General features: G+C 57.7%; 1 protein-coding gene and 1 long non-coding RNA gene across 8 annotated transcripts in view; one reads left to right on the top strand and one right to left on the bottom strand.

Moving 5' to 3' along the window:
- ACSF3 (acyl-CoA synthetase family member 3) overlaps window positions 1-13,309 on the bottom strand; it is a 53,166-nt gene extending 39,857 nt beyond the window's left edge. For 2 of the 7 annotated variants that reach the window (XR_012582370.1, XM_074550720.1), the window contains exons 1-3: window positions 13,100-13,309; window positions 9,921-10,627; window positions 8,374-8,529 (exon numbers count right to left, since the gene is read on the bottom strand). Coding sequence is in view for 6 of the 7 variants with exons in the window: in XM_074550720.1 (XP_074406821.1) it covers window positions 8,374-8,529; window positions 9,921-10,627; window positions 13,100-13,301 (1,065 nt within the window). In the remaining variant the exon portion in view is untranslated. The other 5 variants (XM_074550723.1, XM_074550724.1, XM_074550721.1 and 2 more) reach the window with 5 other exon arrangements.
- Window positions 13,310-16,801: 3,492 nt separating this feature from the next.
- On the top strand, window positions 16,802-23,552 carry LOC141730739 (uncharacterized). The gene is made up of 2 exons (XR_012582371.1): window positions 16,802-17,756; window positions 21,562-23,552. It is a non-coding gene; the product is annotated as an uncharacterized LOC141730739 (long non-coding RNA).
- Window positions 23,553-24,936: the final 1,384 nt, after the last annotated feature.

Below are 24,936 nucleotides of genomic sequence, written 5' to 3' on the forward strand. Positions count from 1 at the left end.
GCTAAATGGACAAAATAGGTATTTATTGCAAGGCCTTGGGCAGCACAAGAACCTGGCCCAGGCTGCACCCAGGTTGAATCCAAGATGGATCCCAGTCACAAGTTTTTACACTTTTCTAAGTTTTGGTTCATCTACATATTGGGTTTAACTGTCCAGTTACAGCTCCAGGTCATGAAGTCTCAACCCCCTGCCTTGCTCCCTTCCCTTCACAGCTGTTTGTGCTTTTTGGGTAAGGCTGTCCTTGATTCTCCAGCTGGGAAGGGATTCTTTTGTCCAACCACCCTGTGAAGAGACCCTACTAACACCTCACAGGGAGTTTCAGAGTTACACACCAGGCAGCAGAGAACCTGAAAATTAGAAAAGCTAAACCCCAAGGCATCATTTCCCAGCCCCCTTTTTCCCCAGTATCTTTCCCATTCCAGGCAGCAGGATGGAGAAGGGTCTCTCCAAAGCCAGGGCTGGATGGATCTGCCCTCCTCAGCCTGGTGCTCCCCAGGGCCATTGCTGTGGGCAGGGAAGGACATGTGATGGCCAGCAGGGACCAGACTGTGCCGAGGGGATTGAAGGGAAACAGATGCTCAGGGCTTGTTCAATCCTTGCTGTGTGATTTTGTTTTGCCTTCCCAACTCCTGAGCAGCTGTGGGAGTGCAGGCAGACTTCCAGTCTGGCCATGCAGCCAGACTTTGGATCTCAAAAACCCCAAACCCATGCAAACAGAGCAAGTCTCCCTTGCACCCCAGAGTCCCTGTCCCCACGTGCCAGCTCACATCCTGCCTTAGATAAAATCCTGCACTGCAGCCACAGGAGCAGCTTTTCCACGTCACTCCAGCTCACCCAGCAACAGCCCCTTCCTGAGGATAAGCAGCTGCCTCTGGATTTGTGCCACCAGCTGCTGGGGTGATCTGCTGACAGCCAAACCTCTCCACCTGCTCTGCTCCTGCTCAGCCAAATCTGGATCCTTCCCATGTGTTTTAGCAGGACTGAGCCGTGGTACAAAGCTGCCAGCTCTGAGCACTCCACAGACCCAAGCTGGCCGGAGGGCCTGGCACTGCCCAGCCAGCTGGAGCAGCTATTCCTGGCTTCCAACTAACTGCAGGCTTTAAGAGAAGGATCTGGGAAAGCCTTGTTACCTGGCGCTAATCAATCAACCCCATGCAAGGCCCCAGCTTTGTCCTTGCAGCACCTGGCACCCTCTGACAGCTCCAGCCTTGGAGCAGCACTGTCCATCCCCCTGGGTTATCCCCTGTCACTGTCACTGTCACCATGTTCATTCCCTGTGCAGCACTGGGCCTGGAGCAGCACTGTCCATCCCCCTGGGTTATCCCCTGTCACTGTCACTGTCACCATGTTCATTCCCTGTGCAGCACTGGGCCTGGAGCAGCACTGTCCATCCCCCTGGGTTATCCCCTGTCACTGTCACCACGTTCATTCCCTGTGCACAGGGCACTGCCAGCCCAATGCTCTGTTTTGTTGTGCTCACCTGATACCTCCAAGTGCTTTTAAAAAGCCATGGATTTGGGAAGCAAACATGGCACCACGTGCCAGGGCTGCCAGGCTCTGCAGCCTTCCCATGGAATATGCTCAGGAGATGGATTAGGATTCCTTTTAGGATAACCAAGGGTTAGAAACAAAAAGTTTCTCACTGCAAGAAAGCAAGAGTGGATGGAGCTTCCCACCAGCAATAAGGGCAGCAAATGCTTTGGGTCAGGGCTGCCTGTGCCAGCAGAGAAGTGGGAGACCTAATGTTCCCAAGAGCCTTCCTGTCAGCGTGACATTCCTGATTTTCCTCCCCTCCCACTGCTCTAAAGCATATCATGAGCTGGCCAGTGGGATTTTGCCATCATTAAAGGAAAAAAAAAAAAAGGAGAAAATGACACCAGTGGGTACAAAACAAGCACAGCAAGGCACAGCTGGGAGATTTTTCCCACGTATTTTTCCCAGGACACAGATGGTGAGTGAGGATGGTCAGTCCATACAGCAACCTTCCCAACCAGCCTCCAGACCTGCTAAAATCACCTGAAGGAAGAGATGTGAGCACAGAGAAGAAAAGGCAACAACCTCTCCCTTTAGTGAGGGAGATGTGCAATGCCCCAAACCAGCCAGAAACACCAAACCCAATATCTGGGCATCTTCTCATGCAAAAGGAGAAGAAACAGTAGCAAACCCAGTTATGTGCTAATCCATGTAAGATTTTGGCTGATAGAAGATTCCCAAAACCAGCCAGAAGAACTACAAGCTGTAAAGGAAGCAAATATCAGCATGGATTTTTCCATCAGCCCACAAACAGATCACAGCCAGCCCGCGGTGCAGCCTCTATTGACAGACACAACAGCTCCTCTCTTCTACAAAATTATTGTGCCATTTTCTGTTGTAATTGAATCTTTTCAAACCTTTTCAACAATAACAATGCCTCTAATGCAAGGTTAACTCAGCCCTTTACCCCCCTCTTGCTCGGGGAGATGGGTCTGTGTTCAGCACTGACTGCTGCCATGTGGGAAGCACCATCGAGGAAAAGGGATGCCGGGGATTTTTGGAATGTCTGTGGGAGCAACAGGGCTGTGGCCAAAGCAGCTGCTTCTCTGGTGAGATCTGTGCCAAACACAAGGGTGGGAAGCTCCTGTAACTCAACAGCAGCAGCCAAGGGACTGCAGGACCATGCACACACATCCAACACCAAATTATCCCCGAAAAGCAGATGGGCACATGAGGTAGGAGAGCACCAAGGGGAGCTCTGCTCTCTCCCAGGGACTGAGGCTCTGACACTTCACGACCAATATGCAGAGAGGGAGAAACATTCTTCTCTTCAAAGAGAAATCAGGCCCTCGGTGGCTTCGTCTCATGTTTGTTATAACCCCAAACTGTTTGTGCTCTGTGCGACTCTGGTTTTAATCATTTATTCATCAGCACAGTTTGATGGCCCCTCTGCATTCCAGGCTGAAGCTTTTAAACCTTTCCTATGCTGGAGGCATACTGAAAGGAGCAAGTGCTTTCCCTGGGACCTGGAAATATAAGTAAATATGACAGGCTCTGGTTCCATTTTTTATATTTCCCCACACACATCAAAAGCCATTACTTGGGAACAGATGCTGAGGACAGACGGCAGATCTGGGGAGATGGGAAAGAAAACCTCTAACTTTTTAAAGCCAGGTCTGTGAGAAGTGATCAAACATAATCCATTCACTAGTGACCTACTCCTCCCTCCACCGACTCCTCTTTGAGTCTGAAATAAAATTACTCCTCTGAAGCCTCCCATTAACAGATGAAAAGACTTTCAGTCTCTCTCCAGCTGAAACTGGATGGGGGCCGCGATCCCCAGCGCGCCTGGATATTGCAGCTCAGGCTCCTCTGCTTGGATTTGCTTTTCTTTTAAAAATAAACCAAAAGAGCTGCCCAGAGTGATGTTTGCAGAAGTGACAGATCCAGGGGAGAGGCTCAGTGCAGTGCATGCTTCTCCTTCCCGGAGGCAACAGCGGCTGCCGAGCCCCGGCTGTCCCTGTGCAGCCCAGCCAAGGTAGACAGCCCCAGCACCAGCCAGCCTGGCTCACACACACAACACCAGTGACAAGGACAAAGTTTGCTCCCAGACACAGCCCAGGCCTTCAGGAGCTCAGGGCTGTGAGCACACGATGCAGCAGCACCCTGGAGCAACATCTCCCACTCATCCTGTGCCCGGCCTGCAGCTCCCTCCTACCACGGGGAAAAGGTGCCACGGGGGACAGGACACCAGGAAAGCTTGTCCTGAATCACACACCACCTCTGGGCACACAGCATTCCTATTTCCCTAGAAAGAAGGCTCCAAACAAGATTATTTTGATGGCTTTGAGTGTGACATTGTAAAACAGGGCATGGTTTTTAGAGGGCTTGATCCTCGGAGCACCTTAAGTCAGACACGCAGCAAGGCTGGCACTGAAACAGCAGCTCCTGGAACTGCAGGGCAGGAAATCTGCATCTTGGCATATTCATCATGGAAGGGGTTGCAGGGCACAGCCAGGGCTGTCACTGCACAGGCAGCACATCACAGCTCAAAGCTGCCCAGCAGAGCTGGGCGGGCAGCACACGCCACAGCTGGGTCACCCAAAATGGAGATTTCCATCAGCTTCTCCCATCACTCAGCACTGCAAGTTTCCTCCTTCAGGTTCTTCAGTACTCCTATTTCCCACTCTGCACAAGAGGCTGGAAGACCTCCCAGGATCTGCTCTTGTGTTTATCAATGCAGAGAGCTGTCAGGGAACCTTGTGCCATTAGAACATTTTCCCCTCAGGGCGAGATCAGGGGTGTCCAAGGCAGAGAGAAGCTCTTCCTGCTGTTCAAGCTGGAAATGGATCCTTTTTGTCCAAAAACCACAGCAGAGGATCCTATAAACCAGACACTGACCTCATTTGCTCCAAAATGGTCCTGCCCAAGGAGTGCCTGGTCTGGAATAGGAACACCAGTGTGTGACTGTCACAGCAAGCACAGGGGACACTTGGCTTCCCCAGGTCTGTCCCTCCAGACTCACTGACATTTCCACAGAGCAACAGTCCCACCACAGGCTGTGCCTGAACTGATGCAGGGAGGGAGATGGAAGGAGGCAGTCACTGGGAATGGATGCTCAAGAGGGTGCTTGGTGATGCTCAGATCCTTCCAAAAGCCAGGAGGGGAAGGCTGACCCTGCACTCCCTCCTTACCAGAGACATTCACCTCTTCACCTCTGTCACCAAAGTGCACAAAATTTGCACAAACACAGCACCTTTAAAATCCCTACTCCTGTCCCCACTCCAGCATCTGGGACAGGCCAGCAGCAGCTGGAAATGCAAACAGACCAGTGCAGCTGGAAGAGCAAACTCAGCCTGGGAGCAGGATACGGAGGGAGGATCACACAGGGATGCTGAGGCTGCAGCTTGCTCTGGCTCCAGAGGAGGTTTCTGCCCTCACACTTCTCACCCTTGAACACCAATGGAACAACAAACCAGCAACACCACAGCCAGCCGTGCCCCACACAGCTGCTGGCAGCACACCCCTCGGGCTCACTGCTGCTCTCCTGCCTGCTCCACACCCACCTGTGCTCGTGTCCCCCCACAGCCATCCCTGCCATCCCCAACCCCAGAAGCACAGAGAGGAGCACTGGATGTGCTCCCAGGGGCTCCCTGTGCAGACACTGCACCCCAAGGAGCACGAGCAGCAGGGGACTCAGTACATCACGTACGAGTCGACTAATTCTGGAAACTGAGGGTCCATTTATAAACCCTTTATTAATAAATGATTAATAGATGCAGCCATATTTTTTAATAACTTGCAATAAAAAAATGCTACGAAAAGCTTAAGCAAGACAGTCTTAACAGATGGTGCTATAAAGTGAATTATAACATGTACAGTAGCTAGTGCAGCGTAATGGATGTCCTCATTTAATAAAAAGAATCTGATTTTATGCAGCAACTTTCACGCTTGAGGCACCTCAGCACACTTTAATGAGTTGTCGTGGCCTCAGCAGTAGCCACAGACATCAGATGCTGTTTTAGTGAGGGGAAGGATGTTGGTCAGGACACTGTGCTACTCCACAGTCCTGAATTTTAACCTTTCCTTGGACAGCTCCCAAAAACAGACGTAAAGATCTGAAAGCTGCCACCTCCCACCCCTGCACGGCGGGGAACAACAAGCAAGCTGTGGTCTGGGGCTGGGAATGTCTTCTCAGGGAAATAAAATAAAAAAAAAAAAAAAGAGCATTATTCCCACCACCAAAACCAGACTGCCATCTGTATCCACGACTATAAGGCACGCCGCAAATTATGTAATTTAATAAACACTGTAATAATAAAGTATTTATTTTGTATAATGAAGTGTTAGTGATTAGAAACCAAACACACATCGGGCGTGCTGCTGCGGTTTCTCTTGAACCTTTGCCAGTATCACTCAAGGCTAAATATGTCTGCAGCAGGTTGAGAGTAAGTTCCTCGCCTTGTTTTGATCAGCCTGTCAAGTGTTTTAGCTGCCAGTCGAGTTTCTTTATATCACACTATAATTGGCTGCTTTCTCAAGGTGCAGCCAAGGAAAAAAAGCACACGGCAAAACTCGGGCTCCTTTGGCAAAATCCTCCACTGCTGCTTTGCTGCAAGCTGATTGCAGTAGCAAAGGGCACTTTGTAAACAGCTGGTGAAAATAGAGTGGAACTGAAAGGCAGCTTGCAATAAACTCCAGGAGAAAGCCTTATTTACCCTCCCGTGCTCGCTTTGGAGTGTCGATCAAACCACTCGCGGCTCCCACGGGAGGCCCTCGGAAAAATAACGGGAATGAAAGAAAGCAGAGCAGCAAATGCCGTCCCCCAGAGCCCCGGGAGCCGGTGCCCGCCGCCCTCCGTGCCCAAGTTCAGCTGCAGGGTCAAGCGGCCGCCCCCGGGCTGTCCCCGGTGCCACATCTGGGGAGAGCTTTGATCAGAGCAGGCAGCAGGGGGGTCCCGCTCCCCCATCCCCATCCCATCCCTCAGCGTCAGCTCATCGATCCGCAGACGTGGGGAGGGAGCAGGGGAGAACGCAGGGGTGCGAGGGAGCATCAATCACCGCGGCACAGGACGTGGAGCACCGCGCCCTCCAGAGGCCCCGCTCCAGCCTCTCCACGGCACCTCCAGCACAGCCCTGCTGCACCCCGAGCCTTTGGGGTCACCCTGACACCTTCAGCAGCACCTCCAGCACAGCCCCGCTGCACCCCGGGGTTTTGGGGTCACCCTGACACCCTCAGTGGCACCTCCAGCACAGCCCCGCTGCACCCCGAGCCTTTGGGGTCACCCTGACGCCCTCAGCGGCACCTCCTGCACAGCCCTGCTGCACCCCGGGGTTTTGGGGTCACCCTAACGGTGGGGAGAACAATCTGGCAGCAATCACTGGGTGAAAGCACAGGTTATGGCAGCCAGGGACCGTCCTGCCCTCTACCACAGCATCCTGCCAATTCACTCTGGAAGTGCAGAGCTGCCCCGCTGAGATTCCAGGGCTGTCCCCCCTAAAAGGATCCGTGCTCAGGTGTCAGAGCCCCCTGCCAGAAAAGGGAAGTGTGCATTTTCTGTGGCTGCTGCTCTGAGAAGCAGAAATGAGCCGTGAAGGATCACCCGGCCCTGCGGTGGCTCCGGGCCCGCCCTCACCTGGCAGCAGCACAGCCAGAGGCTCCCAGGTGTATCCCACACCTGTGCACTTTGTCCTTGCCATGGGACAAGCCTTCCCAAACGTGCATTGCACACACAGGGAGAGCAGCCCGGGCAGTCACCCAGCACAGGCTCCTTTGGCTTTCCCAGGGAACCCTGCAGTGATAACACACCTCTGCTTCCTTTCTGCTCCGAGCAGCAGCAGCACCTGAAAACCCAACTGTCCCTTAGCAGTGACACTGCAGACACCCCCCAGGACACTGGGAGATGTGGATGGACAGTGCTGCATCCCAGGGGCTGGGAAATGTAGAACCTGTTCCACCTTGACTGCTGCCTGTCCCTTCCCTTCTCCCCGTGCCACTGCTGCAGGGAACAAAGGAACAGCAGAACACTGGCACTGGTGTTTCCTGGCTCAGATAGAAAACAACATTTTAACAGCATTATTCCAGTAAGGTTTCCCCCCCTGCCACTTTTCCTAAAAGCTACAAGAAGGTCTGGATCTGGAAACTCACTCTCACATCACTGAGTCCAACCTGACAGCTCTGTTAACTCTTGTTGTTCCACAGAGGAAGAGCCACCTTTCCATGTAAGTGAGGAAAACCAGGATTTCCCTTACGTGGGCTGCAAAAAACTCAAAAGGCTGTGTGTTCTGTCATTAATGCAACACAAAACACTGAGGATGTAGGACTGGAAGGGGAAAATTTGCAAGGGGTTGCCCAGAGAGGTGGTGGAAGCCCTACCCCTGGAGATGTCCAAGGAATGACTGGACATGGCACTCAGTGCTCTCAGCTGGGTGACAAAGTGGGGATTGGTCACAGGATGGACTTGGTGACCTTGGAGGTCTTTTCCAGCCTCAGTGTTTTGGGGATTCTGGGAAATGCAAGTCACTAAAGAATTCAGCAAGCAGCACACCACTAACACCCAAGAGAAAAAACAGTATTTCCACAATTCCTGGCAGTAAAAAAAAAAATAAATAAAAAAATTCCACAGCACCAATTCTGGATGGAAACACTCTCAGTGTGCACAGAAGGGTCCAGCCACCCCCAGGCTGGGAGGGGCAGAGCAGCACTCCCATCCCAACACCACACTCACACAAGCTGCACCCTCTGGAAGAGCACATATACCCCGGGCTGAGCACCCCAGCAATTCCCTTGGTTGGGAACCACCCACAGGCAGTGGCTAAGGGGCTGGAACTGCTCAGAACCCCTTCCCAGAGCTGCTGGGAGCGCAGTGCCCGGGCGCTGCTGCTGCTCCCCTGGGCTCACCGTGTGCGCGCTGAACTCCGGGAACATGACGCACGTGGCTCCCACCCACAGCGGGCACTGCAGCTTGTTGATCACCCCGTGGACGTGGTGCAGAGGCAGCACGTGCAGGATCACATCCTCCTTCTTCCACTCCCACTTCTCAACCAGCCCCGTGGTCTGAGGAGAAAACAAACAGCACGGCCTTAGGGCAGGAGGAAGCATTTCCCGAGGTATTCCCCACAGTATTCCCAAGTCATTCAATCCCCAAATTCCCTGGCAGGAATGCCAAGCCTGGGCATGAAATCTTTCCTTCAGCATCAGCAGAAGAAAAATTCCCAGCACAACAGCAGAACACAAGAGGAACACCTCCAGCATGTTATCAAAATGGTTCTTTAAATCAGCAAAGCCCTGCCTCGTTACTGAGAAATATCAACAGTGATTTTAAGTAGGACATACAAAAATATTAATCTACTGCTGCACATGCAGATTTGGCAGCAATAGTAATCAAAAAGCTAATTTTCCCAGAATTCTGTTGCCATAGTTAGGACACTGATGACATCAGGCTTTTAGCACCTGTAAGGGATAATCAGTAGGAGCAGGAAATTGCTGATAAACAGAAAGTAGGTTTCATGTTAGTAAAAATTATGAGAGAATCAAGCTTCCAAAACACTCTGCTCTGAAGGGATAATTATCTGAAGGGATAATTATCAGGTTTCTGGGTCAACAATGCCCTTCAGAGCCCAGTGCTGGCAACTGCAAAGCTTATTTCCAGCCACCTAAAAATAAGAAAAGCATCTGAGCAGTGGAATTTGGTCGTGTGTCTCACAGGAACCCTCATCCACAGGGCAGGGAACAGCTTTCAGGCTTCCTGCAGGGCAGCACAAAGGATGGGGGACTGCTCAGGCCACCCCCCAAATAATCAGCATGTTTGTGAGGGAACAGATTCTTTGCCCAATATAGCCAAGGCCTGGCTCCATCCATCAAGGCTTTCATTCCTGTTGGGACCCTGCAGGATCTGAGCACCCCAAGCAGCAGCAGCTCTCAGGGCACCCCTGAATTCCCTGCCCTCCTTCCCTAATGGCAGCAGGCTGGCAGTTGCAGGCACTGATAACCAAGTGGTGAGGCAGTCAGCAGGCTTATTCAAACTTTTAATTCCTTTTGGCTCCAAGAGCTAATGGATTTTTTTGCCTTGGGGATACAGAGCTGAATAATGCACAGGCTTCACACAGCACCGGGCTGGGCTAAGATATCTTCCAATTAGGAGCAAAGATTCTCCCCTAGTCAGAGGGCAGAAAAGCAAACTGCAAAGAAATCAGGTTTTTCACAAGAGGTTTCATCCATTCTGCTTTCCAGGAAAGCAGGGAGGAGAATTCACCTGCCCTGCCAAGGCTGAGAGCCTCACACGCTGCTGTGTGCTCACCTTCCCAGCGTGGAGGATTCCAGAGCTGCAGCCCCACAGCTCTCAGCAGGAATTTGGCAATGGAAAGGTGTTTGCAACCCCAAATCCCCTCCAGATCCCAAGGCTTTGTACCTTGGCAGGAGCCTGGCAGGGGGGCAGCAGCACTCACCACAGCCTGCACGTTCTCGTGGGTGCTGAGCACACCCTTGGGCCTCCCCGTGGTCCCGCTGGTGTAGATGATCATGGCTCCTCTGTCCTTCCACGAGGAACAGCTCGGCAAGGGCCCCTCCTCCGTGGCTGCAGCGGATCCACCAGCCCCAGAGCTGGGAAGAGGCAGCACAGGGACTCCCAGTTTCTGGGCACTGGGGGTTATTTTGCCCAGGAACTCCTCGGCTGCGATGAGCAGGGCGCTCTGGGAGTCCTGGATCACGTACTCCAGCTCGGGCACAGGGTGCTTCCTGTACAGGGGCACCGCTATGGCCCCGCTCATCCACGCAGCCCACTGGGCCACCACGTAGGAGGCATCGTTGGGGCACAGGAAGGAGATCCTCTCCTCCTTCAGGTCCCTGCTGGGGCACTGCAGGATGCTGCAGATCTCCCGGGACAGGCGGAGGCTGCGGCTCAGCAGGTCCCTGTACGTGTGCTCCCCGTTCCGGTCCACGATGGCCACTTTGTCCCCAAACGCCGGGGCCCTGGTGAACACGGGGGTGATGTCACTGCTGCAGGGGGCCCAGGCTGTGTGCAGAGCCCTGTGGGGACAGCCAGCCCTGCTCCCATGCCGTGGGCAGCGGGACAGGGCCCGCAGGAGGCAGCGGAGGGGCCGGCAGCGCTGGGGGCAGAGCAGGGGGAGCAGCATCCTGCCGGGCTGGAGCGACTCTGCAGAGAGCAATGATGGCACATCAGCAGGGCAGGGATTGCCCAGGGGGTTATTCCCACCCAGGCAAAGCGGCAGCCCTCATCTGAATAATATCCACTGTATTATTTATGTCCCTGCCTCAGAGTGCCACATCCTGGGTGGCCTGAGCATCCCTGGGTCCTGGCACGATGGAACAGGAGCAGAGATCCTTTCCTGCACAGCCCCCAGCCCCTAAACCCAGCTCATTTAAATGATGAGCCAGCTTTCACAGAATCCCAGAATGGTTTGGGCTGGAAGGGACCTCAAAGCCCACCCAGTTCCACCCCCTGACACCTTCCCAGTGTCCCAGGCTGTTGGCAGGCAGGGGGTGAAATGAGAAAGGCTTTAAGGTCCTTTCCAAGCCGAGCCATTCCAGGATTCTGTGAAGAATCCTAAACCCCTCTGCACAGCCTGGAGCACCCCCTCCACACAGAGAGCAGAGAGGAGAGCACAGGGCTGTGGCAGGAGAGGGAGGGAGGGATTTGCAGCACAGAATCCAATCAGCACCAAAACATCCCCAGAGAGGTTCCATGACAAGAGGAGGCAGCCAAAGGCTGACAAGCTCTCACTCTCTGAGAGCGTCCGTGACACTTCCCTGACGCCGCCAATAACAACCTGATCTTCCCTGTTATTTTTGATAAATGCCTGTTAGTGCAGCAGCTCAGCTCCAAGAGCCTCCCAGCCCAGCTCCCCAGGGTGGGGAGGAGCTGGAACAAAGGGGAGCCAGCCCAGCAGCCCCCCAGGGCAGAGCTGACCAGCCTGCCCCAGCTCAGGCTGCACAAACTGCACACACAGTTCATTTTCCGTGAGCGCTGCGGTCGCTCCCCTGCGCCTTCGGAGCATTTCCCCACCCAGACACTGGCCCTGCTCACATCTTCTTTTGCAAATCGACCTCAATTTCTGCTTCTGCAAAACAAGCAGGTGATTTAGGGTGGAAACATCTGGGGGAGCAGAGAGGCTGCAGCCCCAGAGCGGGTGAGCGTGGGAACTCCCGACGTTTGCCACCGGCATGGAAAAAAACAAAGCAGCTCAAGGCAGAGCTCATGTGATGTCTCTGCATTGCTCTGGAGAGCCTGAAATGCAAAAACCTGACCTAATTCACACCCTAAAGTGAAGCTGTGGCCATGGCAAGGTGTCAGTGCCCTGAGCATGATGAGGAGCATGAACTAAAAGCCGGTTTTGCCCAGGACCAGCGTGGCTGATGCTCTCACTGCTCTCACTGTTCCTCCAGCTCTTCCAAAAATCAAATTACCCTGTTCCACCAGTCTGTGTTTAATGGAGCAATTCACAGCAGCACCTCCAGCCAGGCCTGGGAATGCTGGGTGCTCCAGAGCTAGGCTGCAGATTTACCCCGTTTACACATGGGGTAAATCCAGGGGCTGTTTGCCATCCCCTCCTGCTGCTCAAGGACCATTGGTGGCACAAACTCCAGCAGAGCATACCTGGAAACAAGATTTATCCCTGGATCCCTGGGAAGGTGAGGGCAGGGCAGGGATGTGGTTCTGCTGCCTTGGAAGGGAAGGTTCAAATCCCTTGGAAGGGAAAATCCAAACCCTCCTCCTACGGCTGAAGATCTCAAAGCAGCTGGAGGGCTCTCCCCAGCTCCCAGCACAAAACCAGTGCAAACTGGGAGCTGACCCACTGCACAGCCCTCTGCACTTTCTGAGCACAAAGGGCATAAAATGCATTTCCTGGAGAAGAATGACCTTTGGAGTTACTCTGAGCTGCTCCAAGGTGAATTATTATAGGAACAATCACGGCTCCAGCCGTGACTGGGTAGCTGCCAGGGTGAGCCTGACCTGCAGGACTCCACCCTTTCCTCATTCACAGGCACGGGAACACAAAAAGATTCCTGGCTGTTTCTACAACAGAGATAAAAATACTGCATTCTTAGAAAATCATAAAAAGTACTTTATTAGAAAATCATAAAGTAACTAAGGGACTTGGAAAAGATATCAAATAATGGCTGAGACGTTTCCCTTCTCACAAAACAAAAAACAGGGAAAGATTTGGATTGGAAGGGACTTTAAAGCCCATCCAGTGCCACCTCCCACTGTCCCAGGCTGCTCCCAGCCCTGTTCAGCCTGGCCTGGGACACTTCAGGGATCCAGGGGCAGCCACGGCTGCTCTGGGCACCTGTGCCAGGGCTTGCCCACCCTCAGGGCTTTATTCTCCTCTCACTCCGGAGCGGATTCGCCCCCCCCTGCAGCTCTCAGCCAACTCACAGCACATCCCGGAGCAGGAACGGGCACAAACCGCGCGGAGCTGCCGAGGAACCGGGGCCGCCCCGCCGCAGGCCCCGCAGCCAGCGGCTCCCGCGGGGAACGAGGGCCGGGTCCGAGCGCAGCGGGCCGAGGGCAGCGGGCCCCGGCTCGTCCCGGCTCTGGGACATCCCGGGAATGTCCCGGGGCCATCCCGGCCCCGCCGCCTCCCGCAGCCCCGCGGGGCCTCACCTGCCGCAGGGGGACCGCTCCGTTCGCGCACAGCTCCGGCGGGAACGCGGCGCCGCGACTCGAACGTTCCGCGCACAAACGTTCCGCCAGGCCGCGCCTCATTTGTAGGGATTTGGCCCCAAAACGCCCACGGGGGGCGGGGCCGGGATTCCGCGGGGCTGACTGTGCCTGCAGCCCCCGGAGTGTCACCCTCGGACGGCATGGCGGGCGGGTGTGGAGCTCCAGCTGTGCCCCGCGGGTCCGGGACCATGGGCCTGCTCTGGGGGATGTGGGGATTTGGGGGTGTGGGCAGGGGGCAGGCATGGCCTGGGCTCAGGTAACACTCGCACATGGGCATCCCAGGGGGGCACAGAGATCCCAGAGGTGCATGGGCACCCAGGGGACACACACACAGCCATGTGGGGCTGCACAGACATCCTATGGTGGCACATGGCACACGGCACATGGCACACCGAGTCGAGCTGCCCCGGCTGTGCCCAGTAGGCCGTGAAGCGGCACGGCCGCGGTGACCCCCGCCCACCCCTCAGGTGTGTTTCCACCGGGGCTGGGAGCGGAAACAGGGCCGGGATCCCAGCGCTGGGGGAGGCACCCAACGCTCCTGTACCCAACGCCTGCACCCAACGCTCCTGCACCCAATGTTCCTGCACCCACAACGCTCCTGCACCCAACAATGCTGCACCCAACAATCCTGCACCCGGCGCCTGCACCCAACAATCCTGCATGGCTCCCTCCTCATGGCCCAGCTCCCTCCTCATGGTTCCCTGCTCATGGCACAGCTCCCTCTTCATGGCAGGACTCTCCATGGCACAGCTCCCCAAGTCACTTCTTTCAATGGCACATCTCTCCATGGCACAGCTCTCCACACAGGAATGAGCCCTCTCCCCAGGGTGTGTGCCTATGAGGAGGTCTCTGGTGCCAACTCCCCCATGGTGGCACACAGACTGGCAGGGACAGTGGGCACAGAGCTGGGGGCAGCACTGGGACATGCAAGGATGAGCCAGGAGCAGCCCCTCCAGCTGGGATCCTCCCTGCTGGGGTGACAGGGCCGTGCTCCCCCCGAGGGCGGCAGGGCCAGCAGGGATGTCACACACAGCTGATGTCACCCGTGCCACCCTGTGCCACCCCAACCCAGCACCTGGTGCCACCGGCCATCTGGAGCCAGCCATGTCCCTGGGACAGTGCGAAGGGAAGGGAAGGGAAGGGAAGGGAAGGGAAGGGAAGGGAAGGGAAGGGAAGGGAAGGGAAGGGAAGGGAAGGGAAGGGAAGGGAAGGGAAGGGAAGGGAAGGGAAGGGAAGGGAAGGGAAGGGAAGGGAAGGGAAGGGAAGGGAAGGGAAGGGAAGGGAAGGGAAGGGAAGGGAAGGGAAGTGCCCTCACAGCAGACCTGGCCCCGGTCCCCAGGGCTGTCCGCAAGCTGCCACCGCAGCTTCCCGGGTCCCTCCCAGCCAAGTGTGAGCCCGCAGCCCCAGAGGATGGGAGGGTTTTGTGCCTGCCCTCCTCACCCTGCTCAGCTCGGTGATTAATTATGGAGCCAGCAGAAAGCTTTCATTGCACTGGGGTTTACTTGTGGCGCATCCGTATTTATTAAAGGAAAAAAAAAAAAGGAAGTAATTACTGGGGTGGTGTAAACAGCACAAACACTGCAGGCTGAGGGAATGCTCAGGGTGACTGAGAGTTCATCCCAGTGCTGTGGGATGGGATGGGATGGGATGGGATAATGGGATGGGATGGGATGGGATAATGGGATGGGATGGGATGGGATGGGATGGGATGGGATGGGATGGGATGGGATGGGATGGGATGGGATGGAGGCACTGGCAGCTTCCACTGTGGCACTGCTTGGAGTGAAGATGCAGCACACAAGGTGGGAGCATGTTCATCCCACTGGGACACCCCAAAACCATGGAAATGTGTCCCTATCCCCATCCTGCCCCAGCCCAGGGAGGGACAGAGCTAGAGCAGTGCTGGGCTCCCCATGGCTGCCCAGCAAGATGTTGTAAACAAGGGGCAGTGAAACGTTTGATCTCCATCCATCTGCTGGCCCCTAATCCCCACCGAGGCCCTGGTGCCTTCCCAGCCTCCCTAAGCTGCTCCCTGCCAGGCTGTGAAGGTCACCAGGGGCTGCTGGCCCTGTCCCCTGCCACAGCCACGTGGGATCAGCACCACCCGATGCCACCAGGCCCCTATGGTGGCAGAAAGCAGATGGAGTGTCCCCAGTTTGGGTTTAACTCTGTGCTGCTGCTGCTCCCGTGGCAGGGACAGGCTCTCCCTGTGTTTTCCCCCGGGTTTCAGAGCTCCCTCCTTGCCTGCATCCCTGCCGGCAGGAGCATCCCCGAGCTGCTGCCGGCACTGTCCCCAGGGCCCTGCAGGGGACACGATTGCCATGGGGACTCCCCGGGGACCGGAGCAGCTCGCAGTGAAGTGCAGCCCTAAGTGGCTCCTGCGTCACGTGGCGAGGATAAGTGCAAAATGGCCCTATTATGATAATTGCCCGCAATGATGATTGATGGAGATTAGCTGCTTATCTGAGGAAATGGCAGGCGCACGTGTGACACGGGCAGGCCGGGACAGCCACCGGGCCACGGGGGCACGGGGCACTCGGGATGGCACAAACACCACTGCCATCCCAGGAGCTGCCACATCCCCGGGCTGGGATGTGCCGGGGCACCGGGAAAGCGTGGCAGGAGGATGGGATGGGCCAGTGGGACCCACGGACAGCCCATCCTGCCCATGGAGGGCCCCTGGCTCCTCCTGCCAGCTCCATAAAGACATCCCTGATCAGGGGCAAAGATTCCATAAAGACATCCCTGGTCAGGGGCAAAGATTCCATAAAGACATTTCTGATTAGGGGCAAAGACTCCATAAAGACATTCCTGATCAGGGGCAAAGATTCCATAAAGACATTTCTGATTAGGGGCAAAGACTCCATAAAGACATCCCTGAACAGGGGCAAGGATTCCATAAAGACATCCCTGATCAGGGGCAAAGATTCCATAAAGACACCCCTGAACAGGGGCAAAGACTCCATAAAGACATCCCTGATCAGGGGCAAAGATTCCATAAAGACATCCCTGATCAGGGCAAGGCTGTTAGCCAGGGGTGGCCGCTGCTCTCTGTGTGCTCCTGGTGCCTGCCCCGCTGGACGTAGCTCCCAGTAAATGATTTATTTTGGGAGAAGCTGAGCAGGAGCTGTTCCCTGCCTCCTGCCTGGCATTCCCTTGGTCTTAGGGGCCCTCCAAAGGCATTGGCACCAGGAGCATCCACGCTACAGCAGAGGCACAAGCCACACACCCACTTCTACCTCCAAAGAGCAGGAGTTTTGTGGCTGGAACGACAGGGAATAGCTCTTGAGGGGGGTTGAAAGGCATTGGCACCAGAAGCAGCCACACTACAGTAAGGGCACAACCACATACCCACTCCTACCTCCAAAAGGACACCCAAACCGGGAGCTTTGGGAGGAAAAGCTGGGAAAGCAGGGCTGGCTGCCACGCTGATGTCTGGCCAGGACTGGCCAGGATGGAGCCATGGCGTGACTGAGCCACTGGGGCCAGGATTTGGCATGAGCTGGGGATGCTCCGTTGCACGAGGCCGAGATGGCCGTGCCAGGCGGCACACGGCCAGAGGGCACCCCAAAACCCCCACCCATCACCACAAGTCCCTCCTCCGCTCTCCCCTTCCCAATTTCCCGGGCCCCCCTGTGCAGCAGACGGATGCTGGGTAAGAGGTGTGTCTGTGGGAGCCGTGCTCGCCACGCAGCGTCGCTGGGCTGTGCCGGCTCCTGCCATCCCTGCCATCCCTGCCATCCGTGCCATCCCTGCCATCCCTGCCATCCCTGTCACCCCTGCCATGGCTTCCCCACCAGGCTGGGGGCACAACGTGGGGCACACGGGGCTGAGCCCCTGCCGCAACGTTGGCACCACGGACGGGCTCTGGAGGTCCAGGACGTCGCCCAGCTGGCCTTGGCGAAGAGAAGGGGTCCCTGGTGGGTCCCTGCCACCGGGCACGGCGATGCCAACTCCTTTCTCTGCCCTCTCCCCTTTTTCTCCCCCTGTTTGGCGCTTGGCAGCGGAGCTGGGGCGCGCCGTGCCGGGGAAGGGCTGCCAAGGCTCGGCAGCCCCCTGCAGCCCCCCGGCCCCCCGTGCCAAGGCTGGTGGCTGGCAGAAGGGCTGCCTGCGCCTGGCAGGGCTCCGTCAGCTGCGGGAGGATCCCTGTGCCGCGCTCGCTGCCAATTTCCCTGCGAGCTGGCACCGCAGGCGGCTCCGGAGGCACCGGCAGAGAAGGCTGGGGAGGACGGATTGTGAAAGGGAGAGAGGAGAGAAAAAAAAATAATGGACACATGCCATCGCTGGAGCGGCGAGGCTGCCAAAACGCCAGCAGGCAGCGGGGGCCAAAACCCAGCGGCGGCGGAGAGGAGGCTCTGGCAGTGCGGGCACATGGAGGACGGGCAGCGAGGAGGAGGCACGGCATGGGCAGGGCAGGATGGATGGCACATGGAGGACGGGCAGCAAGGAGGAGGCACGGCGTGCCCAGGGCAGGATGGATGGCACATGGAGGATGAGCAGCAAGGAGGAGGCACGGCATGGCTGGGGCAGGATGGATGACACATGGAGGACAAGCAGTGAGGAGAAGGCACGGCATGGGGAGCCAGAGAGGACAGAGGTACGTGCCCTCGTTGTGCAGGGTGTGCGTGTGTGTGCGTGTGTCTGTGCCAGGCTCCCCACAGCCAGTCTGCGGCCTCCCTGCCATCCCTCCATCTCCTGCATGGCCTGTCCCGCCATCTCCCACCCGGCCTGGCCCGCCAGCTCCTGCCTGGCCTGTCCCACAGCCCTTCCCTGCCTGGCCTGTCCCACAGCCCTTCCTTGCCCTGGCACGGGCAGTCACGGGCTCCAGGTGCCAGCTGGGCTCACCGTGGGGCTGCACAGAGGCTCTGCAGCACGCGGGGCCGGCAAGCGAGGCTGGGGCTTTGTCTGGCTGGGCTTTGTCTGCCGGTGGTGGAGGGGCCGGGGCCAGAGGGGCTCCGGAAAGGGAGATGCAAGCCAAAGTCTATCAAGCCAAAGTCCTGCCCAGCCAAAGTCCTGCTGATCCAAGCCCTACGGAGCCAAAGTCCTGCCGCCAGCAGCGCTGGCACACGGGAAACGCACCCTGCTCCCAGCCCAGGGCTGCCCCGGAGGACAGCCTGGTGGCAGGGTGAGAAGGACAGAGGGAGGGTGGGCAGAGATCCCCCGCATCCATCACCGTGCTGGGGAGGAGGAGGAGGGAAGGGCAGGACTGCCAGGAAGCTCGTGGTGCCATGGCCATGACTCGCTCGATGCCGGGGTCGTGGCCATGGGGTGCTGGTGAAGGAGATGGGGTGTGAGTGGGTGTTTGTGTGGGGCTGGGGGTGTGGGGGGGAGTGGGGAGCCCTGGGGAGGGGGTGGAGGGTGCAGGGCAGGGAGCTGGGCTGCTGTGTGCCCCTCATGCCTGCCCGGGGTGCAGGAGCAATGCTGGAGCCATTCCCAAGCCAGGAGCAGCGTGGCATCACCAATGCACTGGCACGGTGTGAAGTGGCTGCAAAAGGGCCCCCAGGCACCAAACCTGGCCCGTGCTGGGGGAAGAAGCTGGCACTCAAGGGAAACAGGGATGCTGGCAATCCCAAATGTCACAGCACCCTGATTCCTGCTGCTCTGCATCCTGCCTGTGCCCACCACACCCCTGTGCCCGGGGATGCCCACTGTGCACCAGTCCCAGCAGGACAGACCTCCCTCAGCACCCATCACCTGCAGGAGCTGGGGCAGGGATCCCAGCACCTAGCTTTGAGGGCATCAGCTTCTCCCTGGGAGTCATGTGGCAAGAGATGTCCCATCCCATCCCATCCCATCCCATCCCATCCCATCCCATCCCATCCCATCCCATCCCATCCCATGCCATCCATCCCATCCCCTCCCAATGCTGGGCTGATCACTCGGCCCCTCAGCTCTGAGCTGGAGGAGCAGCTCTGCCCATTCCTGCACTGGATATTGGGATGAATCAGTGGCCTGCTGCAGCCTGGTCCCCAGAATGTCCAGGGAAGGACTCTCCACCTGGATGGCACCACCACAGCCCTTCCTGCTCCGTCATTCCCAGAGGACAGAGCCCCAGCCCGCCCTGTGCGGGGCCAAGAGGGCAGGAACGCTGCCGTGGCACGGGATGATCCCCCCATCTCCCCCTCTCCCTCGTTTTCCTCCGTATTTCACAGTTCCTGCTTCCTGCACAAGGCAGGGGTCTCCAGGGACTCCAGCCAGATGTTCTCTGCAGCACACCACATTGCTTTCCTAATGAAATATTCATGGAGCCTCTCCGCCTCTTGCCATGAAAGCCTTCTGCAGCTCCCAGCCATGGAAACGCTGCGCAGGCAGCATTCCTGCAAAGCTCCCGGCCCCTGCTTCCCGCTCGGCTCCTCCACCTTCCTCTTCCTCCTCCCACCAGCCCTGCCCGAGCGGCGGCTTTGTCCCCTCTGCCCTGCAGCTGAGGCGACACCAAGGGCACAGAGCCACGGTGGGGGCACCACTGTCCCACACGGCTGGGAGAAGGGGACATGTGGGTGCAGACACACCTGGGGGTGTCACCAACCCCTGCCCATCCCGGTGCTCCCGGTGCTCCCGGTGCTCCCGGTGCTCCCGGTGCTCCCCGCTCCCGCCGGCTCCCAGCCAGCCCGCGGCATTAGCGATGCTGTGCACTATAATCCAATTAGGTTGTTTATGCAAACAATCAGGTTTTATGTTTTGGTAAAAAGCTTAAATAACCTTAATCAAAGCGAAAGAACTGAAACTGTCGCTGGCAGGGGCTGCGGGCTGCTGGGTGGTGGCAGGACCCTGTGCCTGGCTGGTGACACTCTGCCTGGCTGGTGACACTGCCTGGCTGGTGACATCCTTGCCTGGCTGGTGACACCCTGCCCAGCTCACTCCCCCACCAACAGCCCCAAGGGCCTCGTGGGAGGTTCTCTCCTCCATCCCAGAGGTGCTGCCTGAGCTGTCCTGCTGGTTCTGGGGGCTCCTGGCTCCTTTCAGTGTCACATCCAGCCTGGCCTGGAGGTCCTAGGACATCTTGTCAGCTCTATTCCTAAATGTGGGAGCACTGAGAGGTGGCATCACCCAGGGGGATGCGGGAGATGCCAGCCAGCATTGCCACCATCCTCCCTCACATCACCAGCCCTGGGTGCTCCAACAGCACCACAGCATCCTGGCACTGGGAGAAAATCCCTGCAGCTCCAGCTGGGGCCAGGGAGGTGGCCCAAGGGGCTGGGCTGTGTCCCTGTGCCAGTCCAGGGGTGGGCACGGCGAGCTGGGGAGCAGGGCTGGCTCTGGAGGGCTGTGCCCATGGCGCTGCCTCCTGCACACCCCGAGTTTCTGGAGGAGTAATAAGCTATGCATGTAGTGTAGAAATAAAACATGTTCTGCAGAACAAATGATGTTAATTTGCTGAGAGGCTCTGAAGCCGAGTATTAGCGAAATGCCTTGAGGGAGAGAGCGGCAGCTGTGCTGGAATTAATGGCAACGTGCCGAATTAGCACCGCTATGCATCATAGTCAGAGGGAAAAATTACCGGAGAGAGGAGGAAAACAACCCCCTCCACACTCCACAACCCCTCCTCAACCCCTCCACAACCCCCTCTACAACCCCTCCATAACCCCCTCCTCAACCCCCCACAACCCCCTCTGTGGGCCAGCCCCAAGTCTGGTGCCCATGGGATGCCCCTGGGATGCCCTGGCCCTGCCCAGGCACGCCACAGCTCACTCCAAGCCCCGCAGCCTCCCATGCCAAGGTGTGTGTCCTCAGGACTGCTCAGCATCCCTCTGGGATGCTTGAACATCACTCCTGGAGCTCCACATCCCCCTGGACAAAACCCTGTTATTCCATCCCAGCCTGCTCCCAGGGACCATCCCCTCCAGGATGTGTAACCCTGCAGCTCCCCCACTCCTTCCCCTCCTTTCCGGGGTGTTATTCATCTCCTTCTCTGTTTACTCCTTCCCTCCATTCCCGGTGGTTGGGTGCCTGAAGCCCGGAGCTCCCCATTCATTCCTCACAGTGCCTCTGCTTTAGGGCTCCGCAGCCTCCCCCAGAGCATCCACCCCCCTCTCCTGCTGCCTTCCACCCCTCTCAGCCTGGCCCCGGCTGCGGAGCACCCTGTGGATGGGGCATCACCTCCTAATGGATGCTCCCAGTAAATCCCACACCTCTGATGAGTATTTAACACCACATCCAGTCTCTGCTGGTGCTGCTGTGTCTCACGGGAAGCTGCGTTCAGCCCTTGGGTGGCTGCATCCCGGCTGTGCAGATGGCAGGGAGCAGTTATCCCAGCGGAGATGGCACTGGTGACATCCTGAGCCAGCATTCTTGTGAATCCCTCATCATCCCCTGTGCCCACTGCAGCTGGTGGCTGCTCATGCTCAGCCTAACACAGCCCCAAAAATAAAACATCTCCCTGTTTGTCTTGTCACCCTCTGCAGGTCTCAGGCCCATAGGAGCTGCCCTGGCCCTGGATGTCCCCGTGCCACCCCTCCCTGCTGTGGGACAGTCCTGGGGCTCACAGGACGTGATGGATGAGGATGTGCCACCAGCCTGGTCCTTTCTGGGATGTGCCAACAGCTGCTGAGCACCAAATCCCCTGGGATGTGGCAACAGGAATGGGATTTCTTTCCCCTGTGACCCTCCTGCAGCCACCAGCACTCAGCATGCCAGGAGTGAAGCAGGTTCATTCATCCAGAGGTTTATCCATGCAAGCACAGGTGGAGCTTCACCAAACCTGCCCAGGCCCTGCTGGCAGCCTTGGGGACCAGGATTCTGCCTGGCAAGGAGGAATGTGTTCCCTGCCCTGCTCCAGACTGGGAGCAGCACCCAGGGGACCTGCATGGACTCTCCCAGGGCTGTGCCAGCACCTGCTTTGCACACCTGGAGCCCCACCAGCGCTAATCCAACCCTTCTCCATGTCCTGGGGATGCTCTGGGCTGTCTGCCCCATCCTCACCCCACACCAGGAGCTCTGTGTGCTCAGGGCCATCCCACCAGTCTGTTCCCAAGGAACCGGGCTGGGAAATCTGTAAAGGGGCTGGTTTGGAGTGGGATGGGGGAGCCCGAGGGGGTTCTGGGGTGCCGGGAGCTGGTTTGGAGTGGGATGGGGGAGCCCGAAGGCGTTCTGGGGTGCCGGGAGCTGCGGGTGCCCGGGCACGGGTGGGGGCTGCCGGTCACTGCCAGGTTACATCTGCCGGGGCACGCAAGAGTGACTCCAGATGCATTAGAAGTGCCGTGCTCCAATTTCAATTTCATCGTCTCACAATCATTTTCAGGCTCCTCTTAGTGCCACATTAACGAAGCCTGCTCGTTTGAATGCATAATTAGCCCAAGCATTCTACCTCGCTAATTTCGAAGCGAGGAGGGGGGGAGAGAGAAGGGGGGGGGGGGGGAATTTGCATATTAATTTAGCAGAGGGAGAGAAAAACTGTTTACCACTTGCTTCTTGCTGTTGATCACAGTGGACTTAACTCTTTCCCGGGTGCCATCTGGAGCGGCGGAGCCGGCACGTGGGACGGGCTGCAAAGGTGGCACACAGCAATGAAACCCTGCCGACCACCCTGCTGCCCTGGGGAGCCCCCTGTGAGCGCTGCACTGGGTGGCATGGGCTGCAAAGGTGGCACACAGCAAAGGTGGCACACAGCAGTGAAACCCTGCCGACCACCCTGCTGCCCTGGGGAGCCCCCTGTGAGCGCTGCACTGGGTGGCATGGGCTGCAAAGGTGGCACACAGCAAAGGTGGCACACAGCAGTGAAACCCTGCCGACCACCCTGCTGCCCTGGGGAGCTCCCTGCGAGCCCAGGCAGCGGATCTTGGCAGCACAGGGCAGATGAAGGGCGGCTCAGGTGGAGGTGGCAGCTTCGAGGTGTCCCCCAGCCATCCCTCCGTGTGGTTCCAGTGAAAAGCCACCCATTGTCACCCCCTCCCATATCCGTGCCTGCCATCCTCAGCAAAGCCAGGAGAAGGGATTCCCAAAGGTGTCATCCCTCCTGCAGAGAGTGGCTGGGTCCCCTCTGTCATCCTTGCTGTGTCCCCTTCAAAGCGACACCTTTGCCCTCAGGGCTCTCTGATTTTTAGCATCATCCACCCATGGGATGGAGTTGGACGAGCCTGTGCCTTCCCCAAAGCCCCTTGCAGCCGGAATGCCCCATGGAATCCACAGTCCCAGAGATGCTGCACCCAAGGAGCACCCAAGGAGCAGGGTGGGAGCCTGGCTGAGCCCGGACAGCTCACAGCAGCCCCCCAGCACCACCTCCCTTTGTCTGGGAGTCTGTGGGCGTCTTGAGCCGAGGTTGGAGGTAATTTGTCTGTCTCCTGCAGCGGGCTGTCATCTCGCATCTGTGAGCCGCTTCCATTTGCACTGCCATTAAAAAATTCTCAGGTCTGACAGGTAGTAAAAAAAAAAAACAACATTAAAAAAATAGCAACAGGATGTTGGGAATATCACGGGCTCGTGGCAGCTGGACCACCCTCACATGCAGCTCCCGCTATCCAGGTATTTGGATTTCAGGGTGGTCACAGCAGCCACGAGCCCTATTCTGGCCTTTGGACGTGTATCCCCAGGGATATCCCTTGGCACCTCCATCCCAGCTCCCCCAAACGCCTTCCCCACCCCTGGAGCCCCCCTGCCCCAGCATCCCCCGGCGTGGCTGGCTCGGAGCCATCCCAGCGCGTCACCGCGATTTGGGGACACTCCACGCTGGGCATCCCTGCCTGCTGCCGCCTCCCAGCCGTGCAGCGATGCCCGGGGCTGTGCGCTGCCCCTGCTCGGAGCCGCGGGCAAGGGGCACATCCCGAATGTGGATCGGGGGTCTCCGGAGTGGCCGGAGCGGTGCCGGCGCTGCGCAGGAGCGCGGGGCTGGCTCGGAAAGGGTTAACAGTTGATTACAGCCTTTGTCTCCGCATCAGTGTACATAATGCGCCCGCATTTGCATACTGCAGTGTGCGCTCAATTAAAATGAACTTTTAATTTCTTCTAAGTAAATTACTTCTTCCCGCTACGTGACGCGCACAAAATGTCAGAATAATGGGAGAGCCTTAATGAGTTGGGGATGAGGGGCAGGGAGGGGAGTGCTGGGGGCTCCGGCTCCCCTCTGGGCCGCTCCTGCCGCGGCAGAGGATGGATCCTGCTCGCTTCTGCCTTCCCTGCTGGGCCGCGGGGCGTCCCTGCTGCCAGCGTGTCCCCTGGGCAGGGCCGGGCCGGGGTCGTCACCTCCTCCCCATCGCCTCCTCCCCATTGCCTTCTCCTGCCCGGGGTCCTGCAAGAGCTGAGCTCTCCGGGCAGTGCCCGCATCCCAGGGATGTGTGGGGACACGGGGACATCCCTGCACGGCTCTGAGCTCTCCGGTCCTGCCCTCATGGTGACATCCTGAGATGTGTGGGGACACAGGAGCATCCTTGTGTGAGTCTGAGCTCTCTGGGCACTGCCCCCATGGTGACATCCAGAGATGTGTGGGGACACAGGAACATCCCTGAACGAGTTTGAGCTCTCCGGGCAGTGCCTGCATCCCAGAGATGTGTGGGGACACAGAAATGTCCCTGCACGGCTCTGAGTTCTTTGGTCCTGCTCCCATGGTGACATCCAGGGAAGTGTAGGGACACAGGGACACTGTGAGGAGCTGAGTTCTCCAGGTCCTGCATCCTGGCACTGAGCACCCTCTCAAAATGCTTCCTGGGCCATCTCCTCCCCAGACTGCCCCACATGGCCCTGGGGAGCCGCCGCCGCTCTGCCCTTCCTTCCCTCGGGGGATGCTCAGAGGGACCCGGAGCCCCCCGCCCGCCCCGCGGGGGCCAGATGGCAGCCGAGATTACTGG

The sequence above is a fragment of the Zonotrichia albicollis genome, chromosome 13 (assembly GCF_047830755.1).
Source record: "Zonotrichia albicollis isolate bZonAlb1 chromosome 13, bZonAlb1.hap1, whole genome shotgun sequence".
Classification (NCBI taxonomy): Eukaryota; Metazoa; Chordata; class Aves; order Passeriformes; family Passerellidae; genus Zonotrichia; species Zonotrichia albicollis.